At 44.8% G+C, this 27,174-nt stretch overlaps 1 protein-coding gene across 3 annotated transcripts in view; it reads left to right on the forward strand.

Annotated features, from left to right (window-relative positions):
• The first annotated feature begins 18,950 nt into the window (after positions 1-18,950).
• LOC138647381 (solute carrier family 26 member 6-like) overlaps positions 18,951-27,174 on the forward strand; it is a 29,690-nt gene continuing 21,466 nt past the window's right edge. Inside the window, exon 1 of one of the 3 annotated variants that reach the window (XM_069736335.1) lies at positions 18,951-19,109. Coding sequence is in view for 1 of the 3 variants with exons in the window: in XM_069736337.1 (XP_069592438.1) it covers positions 19,103-19,109 (7 nt within the window). In the remaining 2 variants the exon portion in view is untranslated. Of the gene's footprint in view, positions 19,110-25,923; positions 26,103-27,174 lie in introns of those variants that run through there. The other 2 variants (XM_069736337.1, XM_069736336.1) reach the window with 2 other exon arrangements.

Below are 27,174 nucleotides of genomic sequence, written 5' to 3' on the forward strand. Positions count from 1 at the left end.
TTATAAAATGAATTACAGGTAGTCCTCGACTTACGACGTTGATCCGTTCTTACGCGGTAGTAAACCGAATTTCGACGTAAGTCGGACCATACGTTCATACCGTACTGTACCATAATAACAGTACAGTACTGCAAACACTTAGCCTATCCAAACACCTATCCTAACACAGTACCCTACATAATTAGGGTGTTATGGCGTGCAGGAGACTCGTTTTCCTCGTGTAACCGGGTACAAGGTACAGTACTGGACTCTATTCTTCCGCCGCTGCACGTAGTTCGACTTACGACGCAAAACCGCGTAAGTCGGAATGAGGCGGCGTATAAAGCGTCGTAACCACGAAACGACGTAACACGAGACCGTCGTAACCCAAGGACTAACTGTAATGAGTTTTCATTCTAGTGAATGGATCCGGCTGCAACGCCCGACGGAATAACACCAGGTTTAGTAATCAAGTACTATAGTCAGTAAATGTAGAGGTCAGCATTCAGAGGAAAAACGCAGAACAGAAGCCAATACGTTTGTATTGCTATTTTATTAGGCTAATTGTAATGACCGAGACCATGACTGAAACTGCTTTACTGCATTATAGTCCATGGGGTCTCTAGGGGGGTCCTCATGTGAAATTTTTCTGTTGTACAGGTACAACATGCCTGACTGTAAAACTTTGCATATATGTAGCAAGTGTGTATGCATGCCTGTACCTTGTAACTATGCATCCAGTGTGTGACTACCTATGTATAAGAAGTGAGAGTGCATACATGCAGTGTGTGTCTACCTATGTATAAGAAGTGAGAGTGCATACATCCAGTGTGTGACTACCTATGTATAAGAAGTGAGAGTGCATACATCCAGTGTGTGACTATCTATGTATAAGAAGTGAGAGTGCATACATCCAATGTGTGACTATCTATGTATAAGAAATGAGAGTGCATACATCCAGTGTGTGACTACCTATGTATAAGAAGTGAGAGTGCATACATCCAATGTGTGACTATCTATGTATAAGAAGTGAGAGTGCATACAAGCAGTGTGTGTCTACCTATGTATAAGAAGTGAGAGTGCATACATCCAATGTGTGACTATCTATGTATAAGAAGTGAGAGTGCATACATGCAGTGTGTGTCTACCTATGTATAAGAAGTGAGAGTGCATACATCCAGTGTGTGACTACCTATGTATAAGAAGTGAGAGTGCATACATCTAATGTGTGACTATCTATGTATAAGAAGTGAGAGTGCATACATCCAATGTGTGACTATCTATGTATAAGAAGTGAGAGTGCATACATCTAATGTGTGACTATCTATGTATAAGAAGTGAGAGTGCATACATCCAATGTGTGACTATCTATGTATAAGATGTGAGAGTGCATACATCCAGTGTGTGACTACCTATGTATAAGAAGTGAGAGTGCATACATCCAGTGTGTGACTACCTATGTATAAGAAGTGAGAGTGCATACATGCAGTGTGTGTCTACCTATGTATAAGAAGTGAGAGTGCATACATGCAGTGTGTGTCTACCTATGTATAAGAAGTGAGAGTGCATACATCCAGTGTGTGACTACCTATGTATAAGAAGTGAGAGTGCATACATCCAGTGTGTGACTACCTATGTATAAGAAGTGAGAGTGCATACATCCAGTGTGTGACTACCTATGTATAAGAAGTGAGAGTGCATACATCCAGTGTGTGACTACTTATAATGTATAAGAAGTGAGAGTGCATACATGCAGTGTGTGTCTACCTATGTATAAGAAGTGAGAGTGCATACATCCAGTGTGTGACTACCTATGTATAAGAAGTGAGAGTGCATACATGCAGTGTGTGACTACCTATGTATAAGAAGTGAGAGTGCATACATCCAGTGTGTGACTACCTATGTATAAGAAGTGAGAGTGCATACATCCAGTGTGTGACTACCTATGTATAAGAAGTGAGAGTGCATACATCCAGTGTGTGACTACCTATGTATAAGAAGTGAGAGTGCATACATCCAGTGTGTGACTACCTATGTATAAGAAGTGAGAGTGCATACATCCAGTGTGTGTCTACCTATGTATAAGAAGTGAGAGTGCATACATCCAGTGTGTGACTACTTATAATGTATAAGAAGTGAGAGTGCATACATCCAGTGTGTGACTACCTATGTATAAGAAGTGAGAGTGCATACATCCAGTGTGTGTCTACCTATGTATAAGAAGTGAGAGTGCATACATCCAGTGTGTGACTACCTATGTATAAGAAGTGAGAGTGCATACATCCAGTGTGTGACTACTTATAATGTATAAGAAATGAGAGTGCATACATCCAGTGTGTGATTACCTATGTATAAGAAGTGAGAGTGCATACATCCAGTGTGTGACTACCTATGTATAAGAAGTGAGAGTGCATACATGCAGTGTGTGACTACCTATGTATAAGAAGTGAGAGTGCATACATCCAGTGTGTGACTACCTATGTATAAGAAGTGAGAGTGCATACATCCAGTGTGTGACTACTTATAATGTATAAGAAATGAGAGTGCATACATCCAGTGTGTGTCTACCTATGTATAAGAAGTGAGAGTGCATACATCCAGTGTGTGACTACCTATGTATAAGAAGTGAGAGTGCATACATGCAGTGTGTGACTACCTATGTATAAGAAGTGAGAGTGCATACATCCAGTGTGTGACTACCTATGTATAAGAAGTGAGAGTGCATACATCCAGTGTGTGTCTACCTATGTATAAGAAGTGAGAGTGCATACATCCAGTGTGTGACTACCTATGTATAAGAAGTGAGAGTGCATACATCCAGTGTGTGACTACCTATGTATAAGAAGTGAGAGTGCATACATCCAGTGTGTGACTACCTATGTATAAGAAGTGAGAGTGCATACATCCAGTGTGTGACTACCTATGTATAAGAAGTGAGAGTGCATACATCCAGTGTGTGTCTACCTATGTATAAGAAGTGAGAGTGCATACATCCAGTGTGTGACTACTTATAATGTATAAGAAGTGAGAGTGCATACATCCAGTGTGTGACTACCTATGTATAAGAAGTGAGAGTGCATACATCCAGTGTGTGTCTACCTATGTATAAGAAGTGAGAGTGCATACATCCAGTGTGTGACTACCTATGTATAAGAAGTGAGAGTGCATACATCCAGTGTGTGACTACTTATAATGTATAAGAAATGAGAGTGCATACATCCAGTGTGTGATTACCTATGTATAAGAAGTGAGAGTGCATACATCCAGTGTGTGACTACTTATAATGTATAAGAAATGAGAGTGCATACATCCAGTGTGTGTCTACCTATGTATAAGAAGTGAGAGTGCATACATGCAGTGTGTGACTACCTATGTATAAGAAGTGAGAGTGCATACATCCAATGTGTGTCTACCTATGTATAAGAAGTGAGAGTGCATACATCCAGTGTGTGACTACCTATGTATAAGAAGTGAGAGTGCATACATCCAGTGTGTGTCTACCTATGTATAAGAAGTGAGAGTGCATACATCCAGTGTGTGTCTACCTATGTATAAGAAGTGAGAGTGCATACATCCAGTGTGTGACTACCTATGTATAAGAAGTGAGAGTGCATACATCCAGTGTGTGTCTACCTATGTATAAGAAGTGAGAGTGCATACTGTTATGCTGTGCTATCAGGCAACACAGTGTGCAGTAATCAGCGCACATACAGTGATATGGCAATAACCCAAAAAACAATAGAACAAGCTCTGAGACGTGGAATCTCTGCAGACTGCAATACCTGAACCTATCCTCACACAACTAAAAGCAGCAGTGGATTGCGCCTAACACTACCTATGCAACTCGGCACTGCCTGAGGAGCTGACTAGCCTGAAGATAGAAATACAAGCCTGACTTGCCTCAGAGAAATACCCCAAAGGAATAGGCAGCCCCCCACATATAATGACTGTTAGCAAGATGAAAAGACAAAACGTAGGAATGAAATAGATTCAGCAAAGTGAGGCCCGATATTCTAGACAGAGCGAGGATAGCAAAGAGAACTATGCAGTCTACAAAAAACCCTAAAGCAGAACCACGCAAAGGGGAGCAAAAAGACCCACCGTGCCGAACTAACGGCACGGCGGTGCACCCTTTGCGTCTCAGAGCTTCCAGCAAAAGAGAATAGCACAGCTGGACAGAAAAAACGGAAACAAAAACAAAGTAACACTTATCTAGCAGAGCAGCAGGCCACAGGAAAGATGCAGTAGCTCAGATCCAACACTGGAACATTGCCAAGGAGCAAGGAAGACAGACTCAGGTGGAGTTAAATAGCAAGGCAGCCAACGAGCTCACCAAAACACCTGAGGGAGGAAGCCCAGAGGCTGCAATACCACTTGTGACCACAGGAGTGAATTCAGCCACAGAATTCACAACAGTACCCCCCCCTTGAGGAGGGGTCACTGAACCCTCACCAGAACCCCCAGGCCGACCAGGATGAGCCACATGAAAGGCACGAACAAGATCTGGGGCATGGACATCAGAGGCAAAAACCCAGGAATTATCCTCCTGAGCATAACCCTTCCATTTGACCAGATACTGGAGTTTCCGTCTAGAGACACGAGAATCCAAAATTTTCTCCACAATATACTCCAATTCCCCCTCCACCAAAACAGGGGCAAGAGGCTCCACAGATGGAACCATAGGTGCCACGTATCTTCTCAACAACGACCTATGGAATACATTATGTATGGAAAAGGAGTCTGGGAGGGTCAGACGAAAAGACACCGGATTGAGAATCTCAGAAATCCTATACGGACCAATAAAACGAGGTTTAAATTTAGGAGAGGAAACCTTCATAGGAATATGACGAGAAGATAACCAAACCAGATCCCCAACACGAAGTCGGGGACCCACACGGCGTCTACGATTAGCGAAAAGCTGAGCCTTCTCCTGGGACAAGGTCAAATTGTCCACTACCTGAGTCCAGATCTGCTGCAACCTGTCCACCACAGAATCCACACCAGGACAGTCCGAAGACTCAACCTGTCCTGAAGAGAAACGAGGATGGAACCCAGAATTGCAGAAAAATGGAGAGACCAAGGTAGCCGAGCTGGCCCGATTATTAAGGGCAAACTCAGCCAACGGCAAAAATGACACCCAATCATCCTGGTCAGCAGAAACAAAACATCTCAGATATGTTTCCAAGGTCTGATTGGTTCGTTCGGTCTGGCCATTAGTCTGAGGATGGAAGGCCGAGGAAAAAGATAGGTCAATGCCCATCCTACCACAAAAGGCTCGCCAGAACCTCGAGACAAACTGGGAACCTCTGTCAGAAACAATATTCTCAGGAATGCCATGCAAACGAACCACATGCTGGAAGAACAAAGGCACCAAATCAGAGGAGGAAGGCAATTTAACCAAGGGCACCAGATGGACCATTTTAGAAAAGCGATCACAGACCACCCAAATGACCGACATCTTTTGAGAAACGGGAAGGTCAGAAATGAAATCCATCGAAATATGTGTCCAAGGCCTCTTCGGGACCGGCAAGGGCAAAAGCAACCCACTGGCACGTGAACAGCAGGGCTTAGCCCTAGCACAAATCCCACAGGACTGCACAAAAGCACGCACATCCCGTGACAGAGATGGCCACCAGAAGGATCTAGCCACTAACTCTCTGGTACCAAAGATTCCTGGATGACCAGCCAGCACCGAACAATGAAGTTCAGAGATAACTTTACTAGTCCACCTATCAGGGACGAACAGTTTCTCGGCCGGACAACGATCAGGTTTATTAGCCTGAAATTTCTGCAACACTCTCCGCAAATCAGGAGAGATGGCAGACACAATGACTCCTTCCTTGAGGATACTCGCCGGCTCAGATAACCCCGGAGAGTCGGGCACAAAACTCCTAGACAGAGCATCCGCCTTCACATTTTTAGAGCCCGGAAGGTACGAAATCACAAAATCAAAACGAGCAAAAAATAACGACCAACGGGCCTGTCTAGGATTCAAGCGCTTGGCAGACTCGAGATAAGTAAGATTCTTATGATCAGTCAATACCACCACGCGATGCTTAGCTCCCTCAAGCCAATGATGCCACTCCTCGAATGCCCACTTCATGGCCAGCAACTCTCGGTTGCCCACATCATAATTACGCTCAGCAGCAGAAAATTTCCTGGAAAAGAAAGCACATGGTTTCAACACTGAGCAACCAGAACCTCTCTGTGACAAAACCGCCCCTGCTCCAATCTCAGAAGCATCAACCTCGACCTGGAACGGAAGAGAAACATCTGGTTGACACAACACAGGGGCACAGCAAAAACGACGCTTCAACTCCTGAAAAGCTTCCACGGCAGCAGAAGACCAATTAACCAAATCAGCACCCTTCTTGGTCAAATCGGTCAATGGTCTGGCAATGCTAGAAAAATTACAGATGAAGCGACGATAAAAATTAGCAAAGCCCAGGAATTTCTGCAGACTTTTCAGAGATGTCGGCTGAGTCCAATCCTGGATGGCCTGGACCTTAACCGGATCCATCTCGATAGTAGAAGGGGAAAAGATGAACCCCAAAAATGAAACTTTCTGCACACCGAAGAGACACTTTGATCCCTTCACGAACAAGGAATTAGCACGCAGTTCATGGAAAACCATTCTGACTTGCTTCACATGAGACTCCCAATCATCAGAGAAGATCAAAATGTCATCCAAGTAAACAATCAGGAATTTATCCAGATACTCACGGAAAATGTCATGCATAAAAGACTGAAAAACAGATGGAGCATTGGCAAGTCCGAACGGCATCACCAGATACTCAAAATGACCCTCGGGCGTATTAAATGCCGTTTTCCATTCATCTCCCTGCCTGATTCTCACCAGATTATACGCACCACGAAGATCAATCTTAGTAAACCAACTAGCCCCCTTAATCCGAGCAAACAAGTCAGAAATCAATGGCAAGGGATACTGAAACTTAACAGTGATCTTATTAAGAAGGCGGTAATCAATACACGGTCTTAGCGAACCATCCTTTTTGGCTACAAAAAAGAACCCTGCTCCAAATGGTGATGACGATGGGCGAATATGTCCCTTCTCCAGGGATTCTTTCACATAACTGCGCATAGCGGTGTGTTCAGGCACGGACAAATTAAATAAACGACCCTTAGGGAATTTACTACCAGGAATCAAATTGATAGCACAATCACAATTCCTATGCGGAGGTAGGGCATCAGACTTGGGATCTTCAAATACATCCTGAAAGTCAGACAAGAACTCTGGGATGTCAGAAGGAATGGATGACGAAATAGACAAAAATGGAACATCACCATGTACTCCCTGACAACCCCAGCTGGTTACCGACATAGAGTTCCAATCTAATACTGGATTATGGGTTTGTAGCCATGGCAACCCCAACACGACCACATCATGCAGATTATGCAGTACCAGAAAGCGAATAACTTCCTGATGTGCAGGAGCCATGCACATGGTCAGCTGGGCCCAGTACTGAGGCTTATTCTTGGCCAAAGGTGTAGCATCAATTCCTCTCAACGGAATAGGACACCGCAAAGGCTCCAAGAAAAATCCACAACGTTTAGCATAATCCAAATCCATCAGATTCAGGGCAGCGCCTGAATCCACAAACGCCATGACAGAATACGATGACAAAGAGCATATCAAGGTAATGGACAGAAGGAATTTGGACTGTACAGTACCAATGACGGCAGAGCTATCGAACCGCCTAGTGCGCTTAGGACAATTAGAAATAGCATGAGTGGAATCACCACAGTAGAAACACAGCCTGTTCAGACGTCTGTGTTCTTGCCGTTCAACTTTAGTCATAGTCCTGTCGCACTGCATAGGCTCAGGTTTACTCTCAGACAATACCGCCAGATGGTGCACAGATTTACGCTCGCGCAAGCGACGACCGATCTGAATGGCCAAGGACATAGACTCATTCAAACCAGCAGGCATAGGAAATCCCACCATGACATCCTTAAGAGCTTCAGAGAGACCCTTTCTGAACCAAGCCGCCAGTGCAGATACATTCCACAGAGTGAGTACTGACCACTTCCTAAATTTCTGACAATAAACTTCTACATCATCCTGACCCTGGCATAAAGCCAGCAAATTTTTCTCAGCCTGATCCACTGAATTAGGCTCATCGTAAAGCAATCCAAGCGCCTGGAAAAACGCATCAACATTACTCAATGCAGGGTCTCCTGGCGCAAGAGAAAACGCCCAGTCCTGTGGGTCGCCGCGCAAAAAAGAAATAATAATCAAAACCTGTTGAATAGGATTACCAGAAGAATGAGGTTTCAAGGCCAGAAATAGCTTACAATTATTTTTGAAGCTCAGGAACTTAGTTCTGTCACCAAAAAAACAAATCAGGAATAGGAATTCTTGGTTCTAGCATAGATTTCTGATCAATTGTATCTTGAATCTTTTGTACATTTATAACGAGATTATCCATTGAGGAGCACAGAGCCTGAATATCCATGTCCACAGCTGTGTCCTGAAGCACTCTAATGTCTAGGGGAAAAAAAACTGAAGACAGAGCTGAGGAAAAAAAAAAATGATGTCAGGACTTCTTTTTTCCCTCTATTGAGAATCATTGGTTTGGCTCCTTGTACTGTTACGCTGTGCTATCAGGCAACACAGTGTGCAGTAATCAGCGCACATACAGTGATATGGCAATAACCCAAAAAACAATAGAACAAGCTCTGAGACGTGGAATCTCTGCAGACTGCAATACCTGAACCTATCCTCACACAACTAAAAGCAGCAGTGGATTGCGCCTAACACTACCTATGCAACTCGGCACTGCCTGAGGAGCTGACTAGCCTGAAGATAGAAATACAAGCCTGACTTGCCTCAGAGAAATACCCCAAAGGAATAGGCAGCCCCCCACATATAATGACTGTTAGCAAGATGAAAAGACAAAACGTAGGAATGAAATAGATTCAGCAAAGTGAGGCCCGATATTCTAGACAGAGCGAGGATAGCAAAGAGAACTATGCAGTCTACAAAAAACCCTAAAGCAGAACCACGCAAAGGGGAGCAAAAAGACCCACCGTGCCGAACTAACGGCACGGCGGTGCACCCTTTGCGTCTCAGAGCTTCCAGCAAAAGAGAATAGCACAGCTGGACAGAAAAAACGGAAACAAAAACAAAGTAACACTTATCTAGCAGAGCAGCAGGCCACAGGAAAGATGCAGTAGCTCAGATCCAACACTGGAACATAGACAAGGAGCAAGGAAGACAGACTCAGGTGGAGTTAAATAGCAAGGCAGCCAACGAGCTCACCAAAACACTTGAGGGAGGAAGCCCAGAGGCTGCAATACCACTTGTGACCACAGGAGTGAATTCAGCCACAGAATTCACAACAGCATACATCCAGTGTGTGACTACCTATGTATAAGAAGTGAGAGTGCATACATCCAGTGTGTGACTACCTATGTATAAGAAGTGAGAGTGCATACATCCAGTGTGTGACTACTTATAATGTATAAGAAATGAGAGTGCATACATCCAGTGTGTGACTACCTATGTATAAGAAGTGAGAGTGCATTCATCCAGTGTGTGACTACTTATAATGTATAAGAAATGAGAGTGCATACATCCAGTGTGTGACTACCTATGTATAAGAAGTGAGAGTGCATACATGCAGTGTGTGACTACCTATGTATAAGAAGTGAGAGTGCATACATGCAGTGTGTGACTACCTATGTATAAGAAGTGAGAGTGCATACATCCAGTGTGTGACTACTTATAATGTATAAGAAATGAGAGTGCATACATCCAGTGTGTGACTACCTATGTATAAGAAGTGAGAGTGCATACATGCAGTGTGTGACTACCTATGTATAAGAAGTGAGAGTGCATACATCCAGTGTGTGACTACCTATGTATAAGAAGTGAGAGTGCATACATGCAGTGTGTGACTACCTATGTATAAGAAGTGAGTGCATACATGCAGTGTGTGACTACCTATGTATAAGAAGTGAGAGTGCATGCATGCAGTGTGTGACTACCTATGTATAAGAAGTGAGAGTGCATACATCCAGTGTGTGACTACTTATAATGTATAAGAAATGAGAGTGCATACATCCAGTGTGTGACTACCTATGTATAAGAAGTGAGAGTGCATACATGCAGTGTGTGACTACCTATGTATAAGAAGTGAGAGTGCATACATCCAGTGTGTGACTACTTATAATGTATAAGAAATGAGAGTGCATACATCCAGTGTGTGACTACCTATGTATAAGAAGTGAGAGTGCATACATCCAGTGTGTGACTACCTATGTATAAGAAGTGAGAGTGCATACATCCAGTGTGTGACTACCTATGTATAAGAAGTGAGAGTGCATACATCCAGTGTGTGTCTACCTATGTATAAGAAGTGAGAGTGCATACATCCAGTGTGTGACTACCTATGTATAAGAAGTGAGAGTGCATACATCCAGTGTGTGACTACTTATAATGTATAAGAAGTGAGAGTGCATACATCCAGTGTGTGACTACCTATGTATAAGAAGTGAGAGTGCATACATCCAGTGTGTGTCTACCTATGTATAAGAAGTGACAGTGCATACATCCAGTGTGTGTCTACCTATGTATAAGAAGTGAGAGTGCATACATCCAGTGTGTGACTACTTATAATGTATAAGAAATGAGAGTGCATACATCCAGTGTGTGACTACCTATGTATAAGAAGTGAGAGTGCATACATCCAGTGTGTGACTACTTATAATGTATAAGAAATGAGAGTGCATACATCCAGTGTGTGACTACCTATGTATAAGAAGTGAGAGTGCATTCATCCAGTGTGTGACTACTTATAATGTATAAGAAATGAGAGTGCATACATCCAGTGTGTGACTACCTATGTATAAGAAGTGAGAGTGCATACATCCAGTGTGTGACTACCTATGTATAAGAAGTGAGAGTGCATACATCCAGTGTGTGACTACCTATGTATAAGAAGTGAGAGTGCATACATCCAGTGTGTGACTACTTATAATGTATAAGAAATGAGAGTGCATACATCCAGTGTGTGACTACCTATGTATAAGAAGTGAGAGTGCATACATCCAGTGTGTGACTACCTATGTATAAGAAGTGAGAGTGCATACATACAGTGTGTGTCTACCTATGTATAAGAAGTGAGAGTGCATACATCCAGTGTGTGACTACCTATGTATAAGAAGTGAGTGCATACATCCAGTGTGTGACTACCTATGTATAAGAAGTGAGAGTGCATACATCCAGTGTGTGACTACCTATGTATAAGAAGTGAGAGTGCATACATCCAGTGTGTGACTACTTATAATGTATAAGAAATGAGAGTGCATACATCCAGTGTGTGACTACCTATGTATAAGAAGTGAGAGTGCATTCATCCAGTGTGTGACTACTTATAATGTATAAGAAATGAGAGTGCATACATCCAGTGTGTGACTACCTATGTATAAGAAGTGAGAGTGCATACATCCAGTGTGTGACTACCTATGTATAAGAAGTGAGAGTGCATACATGCAGTGTGTGACTACCTATGTATAAGAAATGAGAGTGCATACATCCAGTGTGTGACTACCTATGTATAAGAAGTGAGAGTGCATTCATCCAGTGTGTGACTACTTATAATGTATAAGAAATGAGAGTGCATACATCCAGTGTGTGACTACCTATGTATAAGAAGTGAGAGTGCATACATGCAGTGTGTGACTACCTATGTATAAGAAGTGAGAGTGCATACATCCAGTGTGTGACTACTTATAATGTATAAGAAATGAGAGTGCATACATCCAGTGTGTGACTACCTATGTATAAGAAGTGAGAGTGCATACATGCAGTGTGTGACTACCTATGTATAAGAAGTGAGAGTGCATACATGCAGTGTGTGACTACCTATGTATAAGAAGTGAGAGTGCATACATCCAGTGTGTGACTACTTATAATGTATAAGAAATGAGAGTGCATACATCCAGTGTGTGACTACCTATGTATAAGAAGTGAGAGTGCATACATCCAGTGTGTGACTACCTATGTATAAGAAGTGAGAGTGCATACATCCAGTGTGTGACTACCTATGTATAAGAAGTGAGAGTGCATACATGCAGTGTGTGACTACCTATGTGTTGTGAATTCTGTTGTCAAGCTCCCTCCTGTGGTCATGAATGGTACTTCGGCTGGTTCTGTCCATAGGCTTTCTCTGGTGGTGGTGAGTGGGGCTGCGGCTTCTGAGGTTCCTTCCACAGGTGACGAGGTTAATTCGTTAGCTGGCTGCTCTATTTAACTCCACCTAGATCTTTGCTCCATGCCACCTGTCAATGTTCCAGTATTGGTCTAGTTCACTCCTGGATCGTTCTTGTGACCTGTCTTCCCAGCAGAAGCTAAGTTCCTGCTTGTTTTTCTCTGGTTTGCTATTTTTCTGTCCAGCTTGCTATTTTGATTGTTGCCTTGCTTGCTGGAAGCTCTGGGACGCAGAGGGAGCGCCTCCGCACCGTGAGTCGGTGCGGAGGGTCTTTTTGCACCCTTTGCGTGGTCTTTTTGTAGTTTTTTGTGCTGACCGCAAAGCTACCTTTCCTATCCTCTGTCTGTTCAGTAAGTCGGGCCTCACTTTGCTAAATCTATTTCATCTCTGTGTTTGTAATTTTCATCTTTACTCACAGTCATTATATGTGGGGGGCTGCCTTTTCCTTTGGGGAATTTCTCTGAGGCAAGGTAGGCTTTATTTTTCTATCTTTAGGGCTAGCTAGTTCCTTAGGCTGTGACGAGGCGCCTAGGGAGCGTCAGGAGCGCTCCACGGCTATTTCTAGTGTGTGTGACAGGTTTAGGGATTGCGGTCAGCAGAGTTCCCACGTCTCAGAACTCGTCCTATATTATCAGTAACTATCAGGTCATTCCGTGTGCTCTTAACCACCAGGTCCATTATTGTCCTGACCACCAGGTCATAACAGTACAGGTGGCCCAAAGTACTAATGCATCTCAATAGAGGGATAAGAGAAGTTCCGAGACCATTTTTTTTTCTTTGCAGTGTGTTTTGTCTCTCTTTTCCCCTTTACCTCTGGGTGGTTCAGGATACAGGTGTAGATATGGACGTTCGAGGTCTGTCCTCTTGTATGGATAATCTCACTGCAAGGGTACAAAACATTCAAGATTTTGTGGTTCAGAATCCTATGTTAGAGCCTAGGATTCCTATTCCTGATTTTTTGGGGGGGATAGATCTAAGTTTCTGAATTTCAAAAATAATTGTAAATTGTTTCTTGCTTTGAAACCTCGCTCCTCAGGTGAGCCTGTTCAACAAGTGAAAATCATTATTTCTTTGTTGCGTGGTGACCCTCAAGACTGGGCATTTTCCCTTGCGCCAAGAGATCCGGCATTGCGTGATGTTGATGCGTTTTTTCTGGCGCTCGGATTGCTTTATGATGAACCTAATTCAGTGGATCAGGCAGAGAAAATCTTGCTGGCTCTGTGTCAGGGTCAGGATGAGGTAGAGATATATTGTCAGAAGTTTAGGAAGTGGTCTGTACTCACTCAGTGGAATGAATGTGCCCTGGCAGCAATTTTCAGAAAGGGTCTCTCTGAAGCCCTTAAGGATGTCATGGTGGGATTTCCCATGCCTGCTGGTCTGAATGAGTCTATGTCTTTGGCCATTCAGATCGATCGACGCTTACGTGAGCGTAAAGCTGTGCACCATTTGGCGGTATTATCTGAGCATAGACCAGAGCCTATGCAATGTGATAGGACTTTGACCAGAGCTGAACGGCAAGAACACAGACGTCGGAATGGGCTGTGTTTTTACTGTGGTGATTCCACTCATGCTATCTCCGATTGTCCTAAGCGCACTAAGCGGTTCGCTAGGTCTGCCACCATTGGTACGGTACAGTCGAAATTTCTTTGGTCCGTTACTCTGATCTGCTCTTTGTCATCCTATTCTGTTATGGCATTTGTGGATTCAGGCGCTGCCCTGAATTTGATGGACTTGGAGTTTGCTAGGCGCTGTGGTTTTTTCTTGGAGCCCTTGCAGTATCCTATTCCATTGAGAGGAATTGATGCTACGCCTTTGGCCAAGAATAATCCTCAGTACTGGACCCAATTGACCATGTGCATGGCTCCTGCACATCAGGAGGATATTCGCTTTTTGGTGTTGCATAATCTGCATGATGTGGTCGTTTTGGGGTTGCCATGGCTACAGGTCCATAATCCAGTATTGGATTGGATATCTATGTCTGTGTCCAGCTGGGGTTGTCAGGGAGTACATGGTGATGTTCCATTTTTGTCTATTTCGTCATCCACCCCTTCTGAAGTCCCTGAGTTTTTATCAGATTACCGGGATGTATTTGATGAGCCCAAATCCAGTGCCCTACCTCCTCATAGGGATTGCGATTGTGCTATCAATTTGATTCCTGGTAGTAAGTTTCCTAAGGGCCGACTGTTCAATTTATCTGTGCCAGAGCACGCCGCTATGCGGAGTTATGTAAAGGAATCCTTGGAGAAGGGTCATATTCGCCCGTCGTCGTCACCATTGGGAGCAGGGTTCTTTTTTGTGGCCAAGAAGGATGGTTCTTTGAGACCTTGTATTGATTACCGCCTTCTTAATAAGATCACAGTCAAATTTCAGTACCCTTTGCCGCTGCTGTCTGATTTATTTGCTCGGATTAAGGGGGCTAGTTGGTTCACCAAGATAGATCTTCGTGGTGCGTATAATCTTGTGCGTATTAAACAGGGCGATGAATGGAAAACAGCATTTAATACGCCCGAGGGCCATTTTGAGTACCTGGTTATGCCATTCGGGCTTTCCAATGCTCCATCAGTATTTCAGTCCTTTATGCATGACATCTTCCGAGAGTACCTGGATAAATTCCTGATTGTATATTTGGATGATATTTTGGTCTTCTCGGATGATTGGGAGTCTCACGTGAAGCAGGTCAGAATGGTGTTCCAGGTCCTTCGTGCGAATTCTTTGTTTGTGAAGGGGTCAAAGTGTCTCTTTGGAGTTCAGAAGGTTTCATTTTTGGGTTTCATTTTTTCCCCTTCTACTATCGAGATGGACCCTGTTAAAGTCCAGGCCATTTATGATTGGACTCAGCCGACATCTGTGAAGAGTCTGCAAAAGTTCCTGGGCTTTGCTAATTTTTATCGTCGCTTCATCAGTAATTTTTCTAGTGTTGCTAAACCGTTGACTGATTTGACCAAGAAGGGTGCTGATGTGGTCAATTGGTCTTCTGTGGCTGTGGAAGCTTTTCAGGAGTTGAAGCGTCGTTTTTCTTCTGCCCCTGTGTTGTGCCAGCCAGATGTTTCGCTTCCGTTTCAGGTCGAGGTTGATGCGTCTGAGATTGGAGCAGGGGCTGTTTTGTCGCAAAGAAGTTCTGATGGCTCGGTGATGAAACCATGTGCCTTCTTTTCTAGAAAGTTTTCGCCTGCTGAGCGCAATTATGATGTTGGCAATCGAGAGTTGTTGGCCATGAAGTGGGCATTCGAGGAGTGGCGTCATTGGCTTGAAGGAGCCAAGCATCGCGTGGTGGTCTTGACGGATCACAAGAATTTGACTTATCTCGAGTCTGCCAAACGGTTGAATCCTAGACAGGCTCGTTGGTCGCTATTTTTCTCCCGTTTTGATTTTGTGGTTTCGTACCTTCCAGGCTCTAAGAATGTGAAGGCTGATGCCCTGTCAAGGAGTTTTGTGCCCGACTCTCCGGGTGTTCCTGAGCTGGCGGGTATTCTCAAAGAGGGGGTAATTTTGTCTGCCATCTCCCCTGATTTGCGGCGGGTGCTGCAAAAATTTCAGGCTAATAGACCTGACCGTTGCCCAGCAGAGAAACTGTTTGTCCCTGATAGATGGACAAGTAGAGTTATCTCTGAGGTTCATTGTTCGGTGTTGGCTGGTCATCCGGGAATCTTTGGTACCAGAGATTTGGTGGCTAGATCCTTTTGGTGGCCGTCTTTGTTGCGGGATGTGCGTTCTTTTGTGCAGTCCTGTGGGACTTGTGCTCGGGCTAAGCCCTGCTGTTCTCGTGCCAGTGGGTTGTTTTTGCCCTTGCCGGTCCCGAAGAGGCCCTGGACGCATATCTCTATGGATTTTATTTCGGATCTCCCGGTCTCTCAAAAGATGTCGGTCATTTGGGTGGTTTGTGATCGCTTCTCTAAGATGGTCCATTTGGTACCCTTGTCTAAATTGCCTTCCTCCTCTGATTTGGTGCCATTGTTTTTCCAGCATGTGGTTCGTTTACATGGCATTCCGGAGAACATCGTTTCGGACAGAGGTTCCCAGTCTGTTTCGAGGTTTTGGCGAGCCTTTTGTGCTAGGATGGGCATTGATTTGTCTTTTTCCTCGGCTTTCCATCCTCAGACAAATGGCCAAACCGAACGAACTAATCAGACTTTGGAAACATATCTGAGATGTTTTGTTTCTGCTGATCAGGATGATTGGGTGTCCTTTTTGCCTTTGGCTGAGTTCGCCCTTAATAATCGGGCCAGCTCGGCTACTTTGGTTTCGCCTTTTTTCTGCAATTCTGGTTTCCATCCTCGTTTCTCTTCAGGGCAGGTTGAGTCTTCGGACTGTCCTGGTGTAGATACTGTGGTGGATAGGTTGCAGCAGATTTGGACTCATGTGGTGGACAATTTGACATCGTCCCAGGAGAAGGCTCAACGTTTCGCTAACCGCCGGCGCTGTGTGGGTCCCCGACATCGTGTTGGGGATTTGGTTAGGTTGTCGTCTCGTTATGTTCCTATGAAGGTTTCCTCTCCTAAGTTTAAGCCTCGTTTCATTGGTCCGTATAAGATTTCTGAGGTTCTCAATCCTGTGTCGTTTCGTTTGACCCTTCCAGCTTCTTTTGCCATCCATAATGTATTCCATAGGTCATTGTTGCGGAGATACGTGGCGCCTGTGGTTCCATCCGTTGATCCTCCTGCCCCGGTGTTGGTTGAGGGGGAGTTGGAGTATGTGGTGGAGAAGATTTGGGATTCTCGTATTTCGAGACGGAAACTCCAGTACCTGGTCAAATGGAAGGGTTATGGTCAGGAAGATAATTCCTGGGTCTTTGCCTCCGATGTTCATGCTGCCGATCTGGTTCGTGCCTTTCATTTGGCTCGTCCTGGTCGGCCTGGGGGCTCTGGTGAGGGTTCGGTGACCCCTCCTCAAGGGGGGGGCACTGTTGTGAATTCTGTTGTCAAGCTCCCTCCTGTGGTCATGAATGGTACTTCGGCTGGTTCTGTCCATGGGCTTCCTCTGGTGGTGGTGAGTGGGGCTGCGGCTTCTGAGGTTCCTTTCACAGGTGACGAGGTTAATTCGTTAGCTGGCTGCTCTATTTAACTCCACCTAGATCTTTGCTCCATGCCACCTGTCAATGTTCCAGTATTGGTCTAGTTCACTCCTGGATCGTTCTTGTGACCTGTCTTCCCAGCAGAAGCTAAGTTCCTGCTTGTTTTTCTCTGGTTTGCTATTTTTCTGTCCAGCTTGCTATTTTGATTGTTGTCTTGCTTGCTGGAAGCTCTGGGAAGCAGAGGGAGCGCCTCCGCACCGTGAGTCGGTGCGGAGGGTCTTTTTGCGCCCTCTGCGTGGTCTTTTTGTAGTTTTTTGTGCTGACCGCAAAGCTACCTTTCCTATCCTCTGTCTGTTCAGTAAGTCGGGCCTCACTTTGCTAAATCTATTTCATCTCTGTGTTTGTAATTTTCATCTTTACTCACAGTCATTATATGTGGGGGGCTGCCTTTTCCTTTGGGGAATTTCTCTGAGGCAAGGTAGGCTTTATTTTTCTATCTTTAGGGCTAGCTAGTTCCTTAGGCTGTGACGAGTTGCATAGGGAGCGTTAGGAGCAATCCACGGCTATTTCTAGTGTGTGTGATAGGATTAGGGATTGCGGTCAGCAGAGTTCCCACGTCCCAGAGCTTGTCCTGTATTATTAATAACTATCAGGTCTTTCCGTGTGCTCTTAACCACCAGGTCCATATTGTCCTAACCACCAGGTCATAACAGGCACCCCTTTAATTGTGTCAATCAAATAAATAGTTGTTTGTGTAAGTACCACTGTCTCCTCATTGTCTGCACTGTTGCATCCGTGTACCTGTTAACAGTTACACACCGGGTCAATGGGGCCGGATGTTAGACACACCGCAAAGGCAATGGGGCTGGATGTTACACACTGAGGGCAATGAGATAGAATGAAAAATCTGAATTCAATTATTTTAGTCCATATAATGGACATAACAATAATGGGGAGTAGGTTGCAGATCCAGGTTCATCAACATATATAATGCAAGATAACTACATGTGTGTCGTGCAGTTAGGCAATAAGAAGGCAATATGTTTAACCTCCTTGAATGTGGTTTTGGACACCTTTAGTGGTGCAGTTTTTAGATTGGTGTCACTTTTGGGTATTTTCTGTCATCCATGCCCCTCAAAGCCACTTCACATGTGATGTGGTCCTTAAAAAGTTATTTTGCAAATCTTGTAGGAAAAATGAGAAATCATTGATCAACTTTCAACCCTTCTAACTTCTTAACAAACAATGTTACAAAAGTTGTGCTGATGTAAAGTAGACATGTGGGATCTATTTCTGTGACATAACTCCGATTTAAGGGCCTAAAGATAAAAAGTTTGAAAATTGCAAAATTTTCAACATTTTTGCCAAATTTCTTTTTTTTTTTTCAGAAATAAACACAAGTCACATCAAATAGATCTTACAACTATCGTGAAGTACAATATGTCAAAAAAACAAAAAACTTTCTCAGAATCAGTGGGATCTGTTGAAGCGTTCCAGAGTTATTACCTCACTAAGTTTCAGTGGTCAGAATTTTAAAAATTGGCTTGGTCATTAAGGGGTTAAAATGCTGAAATAAAAGTCCTTCCTAGGCCATTTCTAAAAATGAATAAAGTCTGTTCTCATCTGCAGTCGAAAGTAAATGCACTTACAGAACTGAACTGACATTAGGCCACGCCACCCTGCCATGTGCTGAGCTGTAATAGCTGCTAATGGGTTAAACTACCAGGGGAGGGCGAGGAAGATGTTATAGCCTGTGATGACCAGGAAGATGTGGTGTGATTCATCCTGAGGAATATCAGGAAACACGTGATGGCAGACGCTTTCTGGTTGTAACAGCTGAGGAGATGAGGCGTCTGAGTGCACAGATTCTGTGATTATGAGAGGTAAGGAAATCCTGAGGCCTAGTGCCGGCTGCATGAGGACTGGAGGGCATTACACAACGGAACGTGGCATTGTGCATTATGAGCTGAGGGACAGCAGAAGGCCCGGATGTTGTGATTTCACAGGAGCCTCTTATTTCTGTCTCCTCTCCTGACCCTGTTATAGCTAATCTTCTGTACATGGCAGCTGTACGTCATGCAGCGTCGGACTGGAGCACCTTGGGCCCACCAGAGAAAATCATTTTTGGGGCCCACTATGTAGCTACATAGAAAAAGATACAAGACCACCAGTTGTGTAGTAAAACACGCTAATATCAGGTTATAATATAAGGTAGTGCACGTCTTAGTTAGGTAGCAGGGGTTGTGGTAGCCCCTCTCATAGAATATAATGCAGACTACATCATAGCATATAATGCAGCACCCCACAAAATATAATGCAACCCCCTCATAAGGCATAATGCAGTCCCCACCACAGAATATAATGTAGCACCCTCATAGGGTATAATGCAGTCCCCCCATAGAGTATACTGTAGCCCCCTCATAGGGCATAATGCTGCCCCCCTCATACAGTATGATGTAGCCCCCAGAATATAATGTAGTCCCCTGAGAATAATGCAGCCCCACCACAGAAAATGTAGCCCCCCATAGAGTATACTGTAGCCCCCTCATAGTATGATGTAGCCCTCCAGAATGTAATGTAGTCCCATGAGAGAATAATGCAGTCCCCCCCACAGAATATAATGTAGCCCCCTCAAAGTATAATGCAGCCCCTCTCCACCTCCACCCAATCATTGCCTTCTTCCCCACAACCCCCATCATTGCCCATTCCACCACCACCATTGTCTTTTCCACCACTACCATCATTATCCTTTACATCACAACCATCATTGCTTTCTCCCCCACCACCCCCATCATTGCCGATTTCAACACCCCCATCATTGCCCATTTCAACACCTCCATCATTGCCTTCCCCCACCACCACTGTCCTTTCCACCACAACCATCATTGCCTTCATCCCACCACCCCATCATTGCCCATTTCACCACCTCCATAATTGCCTCCTTCCCCACCACCCCCATCATTTCCAATCTCCAACACACACACACACCACTCTCTCACAGAAAGCACCACATCCACACATGCATGCAGACACACAGCACCACTCACCTCTCGCAGCACATCCCGGCAGCCTCTTCTTCACCGGCAGTTTTCTGTCTAAAACAGCCGGGCGCTGAATGATGACATCATCCAGCTGTGCTGTCTCAGACAGGAAGTGCTGAGCAGGAAGCAGGACACCGGGATGCTCTGCGAGAGGTGAGTGGTGCTGTGTGTCTGTCTGCGTGCGTGTGTGTATGTGGTGTGGTGCGGTGCTTTGTGTGTGAGAGAGTGGTGCAGTGGTGGTGGGGCTTTACATGCGGGCAATGTTAGCCGCAGCCTGCGGCTAACGCTGCCCGCTTTTAAAGTGAAATGGTATTCACTCCTCTCCACACCCATGGGGGCGTGGAGAAGCGTGAATATTAATTTCTCTTTAACAGCGGGGACAGGTGTGGCTTCCTGTCACCTGCTGCTGCTCACCTGGCACAGAACGGGCCCACTTGACTCAGGGGCCCCATAGCCACTGGCTGAGGGCCCCTAGAGCAGTGAGGGCCTTAGGCAGCTGCTGGCCAGTATGCCAGCAGGTGTCAGTGCCTGGGCCCACCGGAGAATCCTCCGGTTCTCCAGTGGGCCAGTACGACCCTACTGTCATGTGAAAGATCCGACAATTTTGTAATTTTTTATTTTCTGTTTGCGAAAGAGAAAAATGGAAATGTGTATGCAGATGTGAATCTATCCATACGTGAATTTTGGCCTTCAATGTGTTTTGGATACAATCAGGGTTTAGGGCTAGTATACACTGTAATGTCATAATACAAAACAAATAAAAGTTCTGTATAATGTCATAGTACAGAGATAATACACACAGTGATATCACAGCGCAGAGAATACACACTAATGTCAGTACAGTGAGAATGCACACTGATGTCACAGTACAGAAGGAATACACACAGTGACAGGGCTGCCACTAGAAATTTCGGGGCCCCATACTGGCAAAATTTTCGGGGCCCCCTTGAGACTCCGCCCAGGCTCCACCCCAGCCCCGCCTCCAGGCTCCACCCCTCGAACTGTCCACAGTCCCACCTCTTGGAAAAGTGCCATTTCTCACCTATCACACATTAACAGTTCCCATCACCAGATCACACATATAGCCAGCAGCTTTTGTTTTGGCCAAAAGATTTTTTAAGCCGCCACCAGAACACGGTAGACACTTTTGGCCGGGCCCTACTCTACTGTAACCTACTAAATATTTGTTAAAATATGCAATACAATTTAGGTATATTTTTATTTTTCAATTTTTAAAATTACCTATAATACTACATACAAGGAACAAATACCACAGCACTATGACCAGATGACATATTACCACCACAGTGACCGAATAATATCAAACACAAGGAACAAATACCACAACACCATGACCAGACCGCATATTACCACCACATAGTGACTGAATACTACAATACTGATCAGTAATAAAAAAAAAAAACACAATACTATCACCATCAGTGCCATTATACACAGGAGATCTGTAATTAGTAAGCAGTGTCTACAGGTAATACAGTGATCACCGGTGACATTATACACAGGAGCTCTGTATATAGTATACAGTGTATAGTGTCAGTGTATAGTTAACACTGACTCACCAGTGACGTCTCTAGGTGAAGTCCTTCATCTTTCATCCAGCACAGACCGCCATCATTTCTTCCAGCCAGGACTCGTCTCTGCAGAAATAACACAGTTATCTTGAGTTCCACTTGCAGAATACATTACTTAATTTTCACAGCCTCTACATTACACCACATAAAGAAGGTGACATAGTATCACTCTGCACAGTAACAGGACCTCCCCCCATTTAAAACAGTATACTCAAAAAATAAAATAAATACATCACTGCAATAATAATATCCCTTAATTTGCCCCTATGGTAATATTCGCCATCCTAGCCCCCGTGTGTCTCATTGCAGGCTCCAGCCATATGTTCTCCCATCCTGCCCTCATGAGTATCCATTCTGCCCCATATGATCTCCCCATCCTGCCCCATCTGTCTCCATCGTATCCATCCTGCCCCCTCTGCGTCCAGCACACTCTGCCCCCTCTGCGTCCAGCACACTCTGCCCCCTCTGCGTCCAGCACACTCTGCCCCCTCTGCGTCCAGCACACTCTGCCCCCTCTGCGTCCAGCACACTCTGCCCCCTCTGCGTCCAGCACACTCTGCCCCCTCTGCGTCCAGCACACTCTGCCCCCTCTGCGTCCAGCACACTCTGCCCCCTCTGCGTCCAGCACACTCTGCCCCCTCTGCGTCCAGCACACTCTGCCCCAGCGTTCTTCCCTGGGCCCCCGGATCGCCGCTCTCAAGAAAAAAAAAAAAAAAGTTCTTCTTACCTGCCGCGGTCCTGCGGCGGGCGAAGTCTCCACGCAGCTGCAGCGTGCATGCACTCGCCGGCGACTGACAATGATGTCAGACGCCGGCGACATGCACGCACGCTGCGGCTGACGTCAGCGCCTGCCAGCCTCAGATTGGCTGGCGGCGCCGCGGCTGTTAACTATTGACGTGCGGGCCCGCGCCCGCACGTCAATAGCTTTAAACAGCTGCAGCGTCGGCGCTAAGGGCCCGGTTCAGCCTGCGGCTGCCGGTAGGGGCCCGGTGAGCAGATAAGACGGGGCCCGATGCGGGCCCCCTCTGCTCACCGGGCCCCATACGCCAGTCACGGCCGTCATGCCCTGATGGCGGCCCTGCACAGTGATATCACAGTAGAGATAATGCACACAGTGATGTCACAGTACAGAGAGAATATACACAGTGATGTCACAGTAGAGAGATAATACACACAGAGATGTCACAGTACAGAGACAATACACACAGTAATGTCACAGTACAGAGAGAATACACAGTGATGTCACAGTACAGAGAGAATACACACAGTGATGTCACAGTAGAGAGATAACACAGTGATGTCACAGTACAGATAGAATACACACAGTGATGTCACAGTACAGAGATAATACACAGTGATGTCACAGTACAGATATAATACACACGGTGATGTCACAGTAGAGAGATAAAACACAATGCTGCCACTGTAGAGAGATAATACACAGTAATGTCACAGTACAGAGAAATTACACACAGTGATGTCACAGTACAGAGAGATACACACAGTGATGTCACAGTACAGAGAGATACACACAGTGATGCCACAGTACAGATAGATACACACAGTTATGTCACAGTAGAGAGATAATACACAGTGATGTCACAGTACAGAGATAATACACACAGAGATGTCACAGTAGAGAGACAATACACACAGTAATGTCACAGTACAGAGAGAATACACAGTGATGTCACAGTACAGAGAGAATACACACAGTGATGTCACAGTAGAGAGATAATACACAGTGATGTCACAGTACAGAGAGAATACACAGTGATGTCACAGTACAGAGATAATACACACAGTGATGTCACAGTAGAGAGATAATACACACAGTGATGTCACAGTACAGAGATAATACACACAGTGATGTCACAGTAGAGAGATAATACACAGTGATGTCACAGTACAGAGAGAATACACAGTGATGTCACAGTACAGAGAAATAACACACACAGTGATGGCACAGTACAGAGATAATACGCACAGTGGCAACACATTAATGGATAATTAACAGCAATGTTACTTTTCAAGGATAATAAGCTCAGTGATGTCACAGTACATGTTTACTGGTCATTTCAGGTGAATTTTCCAAATAAGCTCCAATGTTCATGCACATGAAGAATAGCAGTACTTCTGACCAATATATTACTTCTAACATGTATTTGTCACGAATTTTCCCCATTGAAAGGCTCTCATAATAATTTTCAGTTGTCTTTAAGGCCGGTTTCACACGTCAGTGGCTCCTTTATGTGAGGAGACAGTTTCCTCACGTACCGGAGACACTGACTCACGTAGACACATTGAAATCAATGTGTCTCTGCACATGTCAGCGTGTTTTCACGGACCGTGTGTCCGTGTGCAAAACACGGAGACATGTCAGTGTTCGTGGGAGCGCACGGATTACACGGACCCATTAAAGTCAATGGGTCCATGTAAAATACGTACCGCACACGGACGCTATCCGTGTGCAGTCCGTGTCCCGTGCAGGAGACACAGTAAGCGCTGTCCCCCCCACGTGGTGCTGAAGCCGCCATTCATATCTTCTCTCCAGCAGCGTTCGCTGGCGAGAAGATATGAAAAATCCTTTTTTTTTCGTGTTTAAATTAAAGATCCCTGTCCCCACCCCCTGTGCGCCTGCCCGCTGTTAATAAAATTCTCACCCGGATCCCTCGCAGCGTCCTGTCCTCGCCGCACCTTCTCCTGTATGAGCGGTCACGTGGTGCCGCCAATTACAGTCATGAATATGCGGCTCCACCTCCCTTAGGGGTGGAGCCGCATATTCATCACTGTAATGGAACATTTACATCACTGTAAATGCAACATTAACAACATACTGGACTGTCCACGACTGTGCAAATGATGTGCTAATTAATAGAAGTACTCCAATGTTTTATGCTATCTCGTGTGTTTATATGGGATCTACAGGATACGTGATAACTTGCTGATCATCAGTGAGACCACCAATAACCAGGCTCTGAAATGCCTCATCTGAATGGAGCAATTCTCAGACTTGTGCTTCACTGCTCCGCTCATTCTCTATGGGACTGCTTAAGAGAATCGTGTACAGAGCTCCTCGATTTCCATCAGTCCCATAGAGAATGAAGCAGTAGCACGCATGTCCACCACTGCTCCATCCACACAGGGCTTTGCAGAGCCCTGTTCTTGGTATCGGTGGGGGTCCCAGAAGTCAGACCCCCTCTAATCCTGTCCTGAGTGATTTTGCCTAAATATAAAAATAACCCTTTAGGGAAAAACTTTAGGACTTTCATGTTTCAGGTTCTGTGGCTCTCCAGCCACTCCTATCATGTCATGTTTTGTCAGTCTTGGAGTGATCATATAACAAGAGTTGTTACTGTGTATTTTCCCACTGCCTTTAATTAAAATGTGTTACCCTGGGGCGCCATGTGAAGGCGAATGCAACTGTGGCTAACACAGCATTTCCTCCTTGGAATTTCCTGGTAACAAGGTACCCAATAGACCAAGGGGACATGTGTTGGTTCTGTTGGCATCAGCTCTGGTTTATTAGGCTGAGATAGGGGTGGACATACAATGCAATGGTTATACTGGATCGCAATCACCGGACTTGGCAGCCTGCGCCTTGCTTGCCGAACACATCACCTCTTTGACTCAACAAGTTGGGAACCCGCAACTCAAGTAACCCAACTCCGACTACTTCTGTCAACTAGGCCATAACTATCTCTAAACTGCCCAAAAAGACTCTTGTACTTTATAACCTCCCTTGCTTCCAGTAGTGAACTGCCATTTTTAATCCCAATAATATTTCCTTATCACATCACATAATATCACAATGGATGATATCCCCCACCGTACACAATGCACAATATATAACATTTTGGGTTTTTAGCACACCTGGAACAACTCTTGCCCCGGGCGCACCTTACATTATCGCTGGCACAAGCAGCAGTCACAAGTGGGTTATTATTCTTGGAGCAAACAAATCTGGGAATGCACAAGTAGAAGAAACTGTAATTAATGGAGATCCACACCCGTCAGACGTTTACAAACCTTCATTTAAATAAGAGGAGTAAAGGGTAAGCGCTGACAGCTCCTTGAAGCCAGCAGCAAACCTACTTGTATTTTATGACTCAACCATTAGGCCAGAGTGATCTCTGCCAGATCAAAGTCCCTGTAAATAGGAGAAAAGTAAAATCTGCGTCGAAAACAGATCATTCATCTACCTGCTGAATTCTTTAGGACGGCACAGATCTCCACTATCTGGGTAGGTAGGATTGTGATGCTGCTTGAAATCCACAGGATATTGTATCTGTAGCATGGGGGCATGTGCACAAGGAAATGATCCGCCGTGGGAAGATCCATAGTGAAATCTGTAGCAATAAAATCTGCACCAAATCATATTGATTTTGTTGCAGGTTTGTGGAAATACCACATTTCACTGCAAATCTACATTGTAAGGTGAGGTGCTGCAAATCTCAAATTTGCAGCATCAGGTACACCTGTGGGTTTTCTCTGCAGCCCATGAGACTTGGGATAATCTCACACACTATGCTGGTACCAGAAGGGTATGTTCACACTAGGTCTGTTTTTTTCAAGCTGAAGAGTTTGGTAAACCTGCAGTGTTTCTTTGTTTTGTAGCTCCTTTTTGTTTTTATCTTTATATTTTTGGCTGTTTTCTGACAGCTTTTTCATTGCTTTTTTTCCCTGTCAATGTTGTGTGTGTTTGTTGTATTTTTTTGTTTAAGGAATATATTTATTGCCATTTTCACTTTTTTTTCTCTCTTTTAAACCCATGAAACAATGGAGAAAACCTTAGCATTTTTTTGTGTGTAAACGCTGCCAAAACCCTTAGGGTATGTGCACACGTTGCGGTTTTTACTGCGGATCCGCAGCAGTTTTCCATGCGGTGTACAGTACCATGTTAACCTATGGAAAACAAAAACCACTGTGCACATGCTGCGGAAAAAAACCGCGCGGAAACGCTGCGGTTTATTTTCCACAGCATGTCAATTATTTGTGCGGAATCTGCAGGGGTTTAACACATGCTCCATATTAAAAAACCGCAGGTGTAAAACCGCAGTGGAATCCGCACAAAAACCGCAGAAAATCTGCAGGAAAAATGCCTTCCCATTGACTAGTATAGTAAATTATTGAGTGCCTTTCTGGCGGAAAAAGCCAGAAAAGTATATATGCTACTTCTTTGGGCTTTGCACAGGCCCCTAGACATAAATGATGCTGAAATTATGCAACTAATATCACCCATGATCCGTGTTGCTTTCTGAAGATGTCATGTAAGTATATTGGAGAGTGGGGCTTAAACTAAACATTAATAAGTG

Source organism: Ranitomeya imitator, chromosome 8 (genome assembly GCF_032444005.1).
Source record: "Ranitomeya imitator isolate aRanImi1 chromosome 8, aRanImi1.pri, whole genome shotgun sequence".
Lineage (NCBI taxonomy): Eukaryota > Metazoa > Chordata > Amphibia > Anura > Dendrobatidae > Ranitomeya > Ranitomeya imitator.